Source organism: Alligator sinensis, unplaced genomic scaffold, assembly GCF_000455745.1.
Source record: "Alligator sinensis unplaced genomic scaffold, ASM45574v1 scaffold159_2, whole genome shotgun sequence".
Lineage (NCBI taxonomy): Eukaryota > Metazoa > Chordata > Crocodylia > Alligatoridae > Alligator > Alligator sinensis.
In genome coordinates, this window is record NW_005841992.1 from 836,610 (window position 1) to 843,503 (window position 6,894).

The following is a 6,894-nucleotide window of genomic DNA, read 5'->3' on the forward strand; positions in this document are numbered from 1 at the left end:
GGGGGAGTGTGGGAGGGGTCCCTTCGCCCCCCACACACTGCCCAGCTGAGTTCTGCACTGCCGTTGTCCCCCTGGGCACGGGCTTCACACTGCAGCCAGCCAGAGCCCCAGCCCCAAGCTCCACGGTCCAGCCCAGCTGCAGAACCCCCAATCCCTCCCTTCCCTACTTGCTACCTGGAGGGAGCAGCATGCAGAGAAACCTGTAGCAGCAACCCCACCTGGTGCTAATGGGGCCAGCCCTTTTGCCCATAAGGCTAGGAGAGAGGTATAATAGGGTATGTTGGGGGTGGGCGTAGGTGCCTCAATCCCACCCTCATAGGTGGAAGAGTTGGGCAGGACACAATTTGTTGGGGGGTCCTGCAGGCCGGATGAAAGTGCCTGGCGGGCCAGATTTGGCTACAGGCCATATTTTGCCCACCCCTGGCACATACAATGCTTAAGTGTTCTGTTTGTTATCTTTCAGTATTTTGAACACGTTGAAGAAGCTTCCTGGGCAGTTGAAGTCTTAAAAGAATCTGGGAAGCCAGTTGCAGTTTCTTTGTGCATTGGTCCAGAGGGAGATATGCATGGTATACCTCCTGGAGAATGTGCTGTCCAGCTGGTAAAGGCAGGTAAGTGTCAGTTTAGGAGAGCATGTATGTGGGAAAGAATATTTAGGCAAATGAGACGAGCTGAAGTAAATAAGGTAGATAATACATGCATCATAACTAAGTAGTCTAGGCCATGTCTACAGAGTAAGCTTGCCAATGGCAGCAGTATTGCTCTCCAGCTTAGTGCTGCTTTAGGCAGGTAGCCTCATAAACTGAAAGCAGTGTAGCCACATCCATGTAGCATTATTAGGGCTCTTTAACCCACCCTATCAGCAATGGTAATTGGCCTGCCTCTTGCCATTTAGCCTGCCTGTAGCACCACACAGATGCAGTTCATGCAGGGCAGCAGGCAGCTGCTTGAGCTGTTCCCAAGGATGTTAAGTTTATCAGGTAGGCATGGCTTTTCTGACTTATAATTAATATGTGTAATCCAAAATTGCTTTCTCTTTAGACTGTTTCTGTATGCAGACTTTACTAAAGAAACCTCTAAAAAAAGCAGAATAATTCCTGTGCTTTGGTAATCCTTGTTGTTCAAGCAGTCTAATGGGCCATGGGCAGCTGGGATTAAGTAGAGTAGTCCTACAACTTCTCTACTTCTGGCTGCAGTGCCAATTCTAATACAGAGAATACCAACATGCCTGAAGGAATAAAAAGAACCTAAAGCCACCTTTTCACCATCTGATTGCAGAAAAGAAAAGAAGTAGAGATGTTTGGACAAAAACTGCATATAGAAAGGACCCTAAGAATGGATCATGTGTAGGTTGAGTAATGCAGTTTTTATGATATTTTCTGCACCCAAGGCTGGTACAAGGGCAGAACTTAGGAAGACAGAAAACTAGCATTACCTTATATAGCCAAAGCTATATACCATGTTGGCTGATGCAGTGCTGCAAAGAAATGCAACAGCATAGGGATGAAGTGTGTGACTGTTGTGGAATCAGGAAGGGAGCAGATAGATGTAGATGCTGACAGGCATAATTTGTTGACAAGACACTGGCATGGGGGAAGGTAGGGCTGGTTTTGCTCTGACTGCCTTGTGTTCATCATAGTACTAGTGTGCAGATTGTTTTGCTTCCAGAGCACCTCGGCTAAGAATTTTAATCTTTCCTTAAATCATTCCACAGTTCCTAGAAGGCAGCATAATTGAGAAGTCATTTTCCTTGCCTCCTAGGTGCTTCTATTGTTGGGGTGAACTGCCATTTTGACCCAGAGACTTGCCTAAAAACTGTGAAGCTCATGAAAGAGGGCTTACAGGCTGCTAAACTGAAAGCACACCTGATGTCTCAACCACTTGCTTTCCATACCCCTGATTGTGGGAAGCAGGGTTTTATTGATCTTCCAGAATTTCCTTTCGGTAAGACTTGGACATGTCTTACGCTGCTTGTTAATTTTTCACTTTTTAGCAAAGGCTTCTTTATATTCACTATGATAAATGTACATCATCCTCTTCTGAAGTTTAAAATCCTGGAAAGTAATTTCTTTTGGTATTAACCAAAAAGTGATTATCTCTAACATTGTACAGGTATACTTCCACTAAATGGAGGTTGTAGTTGAGAGGCATCAAGGAATGAACTAAAATTTAAATTGTGAAGGGAATAGTTTAAAAAGTCATAGGCTGAAGTCGTCTAATGTAACTGGATGAATTTCCATTGACTTCAATGAAGGGTCCCTTTTTACTTCGGTTATTTCTGAAAATTACATCCTTAAACAATAAGGTTCACCACAAAGCTGGAGGGTAAAAAAGTCAGACCCAACACGCAGATAAACACAGTACACTCATCCTTTTTTTTTCTGTGACTCTCTAGGGGATCTCTTTTAAAAAGTAATCCTATACTTCGTAGCTTGGATTGTTGCCATATCTCATCCAAGCAGCTTAAACACTGAAGAAGCAGCTTCACCACACACTCAGAGTCCCAGACTGCAAATTCAAATAGGGATGTTGTCTGAGAAGATCTCTCTCTACACACTCTAAAGACTTCTCTGCATCACTGGAGTCCCTACATTTGTAACTAGGGACATATCTAAATCGTAGTTTCACGGATTTCACATAAACCACAGCATTGTCTACGACTGCTGGAAAATCCGGCATTGGCCACGATTTTCCATGAAATCAAACTAACAAAAAAAGCAGTAGTGATGTAGATGAAGTGAAGGCAACCTCCGCCAATAAGCGGTGAGGCAAGGAAGTAGCAGTGTTGTAGACTGAGTGAAGGTGCCCTCCACCAATTGGCAGGAAGGGCTGGGAGCACCCAGGCCCTTCCACCTAAGGATCTGAAGAGAGTTAAACATTTAACTCAAGAGTTGCTAAATAGGACAAAAGCCTATATTTCAGTGCGTCTTTTCTGGTTTCCATTTTAAATACACATCCAAAATATGGCACTTAACTTAGCACTTTATCTGGATCAGAATTTAGGAAATGCAGTCTTTTGGACCAAGTAAACTTATGGCAAGTGTATCACAGGGGAACGCCACAAAATCTAAATACCACAGTGTAATGAGATTTATTTATTTATTTATTTTTTTTAATCATTAATCTAGACTAAGACACTTTTAACCTTTACTATTGAAACTCACTCATGTCTCTGACTTTGCACTTAACTGTAGATGAGAATGTAAAATGATGATGTTTTGCTAAACAGAGTTTTATTGACCTTAAAGCTGGTACATATCATTATAGGTCTGGAACCAAGAATTCTTACCAGATGGGATGTTCAAAAATATGCAAGAGAAGCCTATAACTTGGGAATCCGGTACATTGGAGGCTGCTGTGGATTTGAGCCCTATCACATCAGAGCAATAGCTGAGGAGCTGGCCCCTGAAAGAGGATTTTTGCCAGAGGCTTCTGAGAAACATGGTAGCTGGGGAAGTGGTTTGAGCATGCATACCAAACCTTGGGTCAGAGCAAGGTGTGTGTGTATATATATTTTTATTTATTTTTTAACTATAGCATTAAAATGACACACTGTGCCTGCACTGTACAGTAGTTCCTGTTGGTCTATACTTTTTTTTTTTTTTTTTTTTTTTTTTTTTTTTTTTTTTTGTATGTTGATTTGTAATGTTGAAAGTTGAGATCTAATCTTTAAGACTTATCCTGGCCTCACTTGACTTTAGTGGGTACAGATTTTCACCTCAGTTTGTTAAGGTTGAGATCTGAAAAGTCTCTGAGCTTGGTGGGTTGGCCTCTCAGTATCTCCAGTACTCTTACTGAGATTTAGGAGAGTTGTGGCATTTAGGGTCTTTCAAAAATCAAGACGTGTGTCTAAATATACAGTAGTGCAAAGTGGTCCACTGAACTTTCCTTTTACATATGAACTTATGCATAATAGACGAGGTGCCCTGGAAGCTTAAACATTGGACATACATTACTTTCATAGCACTATATATGCCCTTATGTTATAAAAAGCAAGCATGAGTATAATCTGTGCTCTCTGGAGCTGCCACAGAAATAGCACATCTGCCACAAAAATGTTCTTGTTTTAAAACAGGCATTCTTTGTAATGCTACCTTTATTTTTAGTGGCACTTTACATGAAGCACTATATGGGATCTCTTGGATGCCCAGCATCCCACAGTTCTCTGCTTTCCTCCCCTTCTCCAATGGGGAGGGAGGGAGAGCGGCTAGCCCCTTGACAGCCTGCAAGAAGGAAAGCTGCAGCTTTTTTGCTTTGGTGGCTGTCAAAGAGCCATTACTGCCCTGTTTTGCGTGGCGGCAGCAGCAACAGCTGATCACGTGGCAGAGGCAGTGAGCCTGTCAGAGGCTGGAAAGAGAAAGGGGAGAGGCCCTTTTGCCCCTTGGTGGGAGAGCATACTTTTTTCAGAGGCTTGTGGCACTCCAGCCAAGTGGGTCATGCACATACGCAGAACTAAAGTGCTCTTTTTTTGTATTGCCATCAGGTACTGTGCTGTGCTCTAAATGAGGGAAGCATGGTGCTCGGTAGATGCAGCTAGTGCCTTCCATTGATATTTTTTTTTCCATTAGTGCAAGCGAAGTTGGGTATTCATCCCATACTAACCTGAAAAGTCTTATGAAATCTCTGAAATTTATTCACAGATTACCAACATACATGACTAGTTTATGTTTGAAAAAGAATGAAATGCTCACAGAAAAAAAGATCTTTAGAGAAGTAATTTTGCCTAACAAGCCTCCCCAGACTACTTTGATCAGGATTGGGCTTTGTATTTATATCTCTCATCTGTGCATATTTTTTGTGCACTTGTGTTGGCTTGTGCGTGTGAAACATTTCCTGACTTAAAGGGAATTCTTGTACATAAAAAGGATGTCCCTTTTAAAATGAAGAAAATGTCACGGGCTTTCATTTAGGCCAATGTAAAAGTAAGTCTTGCATGTTAAGATATAGAATGTAGACAGAGTGCCATGCTAATAACTCCTGGTTGTGAGTGACTTAATGTTTCTTGAAGAAATGAAAGACCTTTTTCAATACCTGGTCACCCCAGCCCACACTCAAATCTCTATATCTAGACCCAATATTAATTTAAAATTTATGCAAATTAAATAAATACCCCTACTGTGGAGGTTTGAACAATGATTCTTTTAAATATTCTGGGTTATAACGCGTGCTAAAGTGCCTCTTCTTTATATAGGGCCAGAAAAGAGTACTGGGAGAATCTGCTGCCTGCTTCAGGCAGGCCATACTGTCCTTCAATGTCAAAACCAGATGCCTGGGGAGTGACAAAAGGAGCTGCAGAGCTAATGCAACAGAAAGAGGCAACAACTGAACAACAGCTGAAAGAGCTCTTTGAGAAACAGAAGTTCAAATCCAGTATGGTTGCCTAAATGTCATCTTGAATTATGTATGGAGCCCTTCCAAATGTGTTTCCTTACCATTTGGAATCTGTGAGGGCATGTGTCCATGTTTAATGTACCAGTTGACATGTAACAGTGAAACTAAATGCAGACAGACTGTGATTACAAATGATCTATATCAATCCTTGATAATAAAATACTTTTCTGTAAGAACCCTTTAGACATTCTGTTATTTCAAGGTAGGGAACTTTGAGCTATATTAATAATTGGGCTACCATTACAATTTGAAAAGTGTGGTGATGATGAATATTTTAGTACTATACTACAGTAAACCACCAGTGCTGTTTGGCTTAGCTTACTGATACAAGGGAATAAAGCTCTTGCCTTTTGCTCTGTGAAAATAATATCACATCACTGGATCCCTATCTTGGGTTTCCCTTTTCACCATAAGGCTAGACAGGAACTTCCACAGATCTCAAGATTTGTTGACCTTTTGAGGTCCTGGGAAGGGCACTTCAATACTGTGCCAACTGCCAGTACTTCAAACTCACCATCAGGCATATATGTCAAATGGAATTTGATTAAATGTGAAATAGTGACAATGTACCTGGGCTTGGCAAAAGGTCAGTGCATTACATGGGCAGATCCAGAGGACTGCAGTGGCACAGTTGCACCCACACTTCAGACCATGATGTGGGAGCAGCAGCCAGGAACTTTTAAGTCCCTGAACTTGGTAAGAATTCTCTCTCCCTCCCACTTTCTCCCATGTACTCAGTGGCACCTGTTTCAGCTGGGCTATGCGATATGGGCTCAACCCAGGACAGTGGCAGTGTGGGGGGCTAACACCTGCTCTAATTAAATTGTTTTGTACAAACTATTTTTCCATGTAATCAGAGCATACTCAGCCTGGGAGCAGGCTCAGGGAGGAGGAACATGCCTGCTGCTGCTGCTCTCAGCTAAGCCCAGCTTCCCACAGCCTGGCTGGAGAGGGACAGGAGCAGGTCTGGAGCACTACCTTCCCCCCTGCCCCAGCCAGAGACAGGACAGCAGTATTGGTGGGTGGGGGAGGGGAGATCTGCTGAGTGTGGAGGAGAAGGAAGAAGGTGCCAAGAGCAGGGCATGGGTGGCATTTTTACCTGATTTAGAGAGAGGAAAAAAAAGTCCCTGGCTGCTGTTCCTATGGCATGGTCTGCCTGTCTGAGGAGGCTAGGAATAGATGCAGCAACCCTGCAGCACCAGTTGCTGCTCCCCTTTACAAAGTCCTGGATCTGCCCACAGTGCATTAAAGTATGTAGTGAACAATAAACAATAATGCTTTAAGAAATCACCAAGCAGCCACAAAGAAGAACCAGGTTTTTTAACATAACTGTGGGGGCCTTATACCAAGTCATACTTTTGAGGTTCCCTTTCTACCCACTCTTCTACAGTTTATAAATTGCCCATACATTTTTAAATCAGAGTCAGCATTGGGAGGTCCCTATATAAAGGTCAGTTCTGTGGTTTGAGAGCCCCCATTTAAAAAGTCAATAGTTTGCAACAC

General features: G+C 42.6%; 1 protein-coding gene across 2 annotated transcripts in view; it reads left to right on the forward strand.

Annotated features, from left to right (window-relative positions):
• LOC102378363 (betaine--homocysteine S-methyltransferase 1) overlaps positions 1–5,567 on the forward strand; it is an 18,446-nt gene extending 12,879 nt beyond the window's left edge. Inside the window, exons 5-8 of one of the 2 annotated variants that reach the window (XM_006021415.2) lie at positions 464–611; positions 1,762–1,944; positions 3,268–3,496; positions 5,192–5,567. In XM_006021415.2, the coding sequence (XP_006021477.1) occupies positions 464–611; positions 1,762–1,944; positions 3,268–3,496; positions 5,192–5,384 (753 nt within the window). In that variant the 3' untranslated portion in view covers positions 5,385–5,567. The remainder of the gene's footprint in view (positions 1–463; positions 612–1,761; positions 1,945–3,267; positions 3,497–5,191) is intronic. The other variant, XM_025201400.1, reaches the window with a different exon arrangement.
• The last annotated feature ends 1,327 nt before the right edge of the window (positions 5,568–6,894 follow it).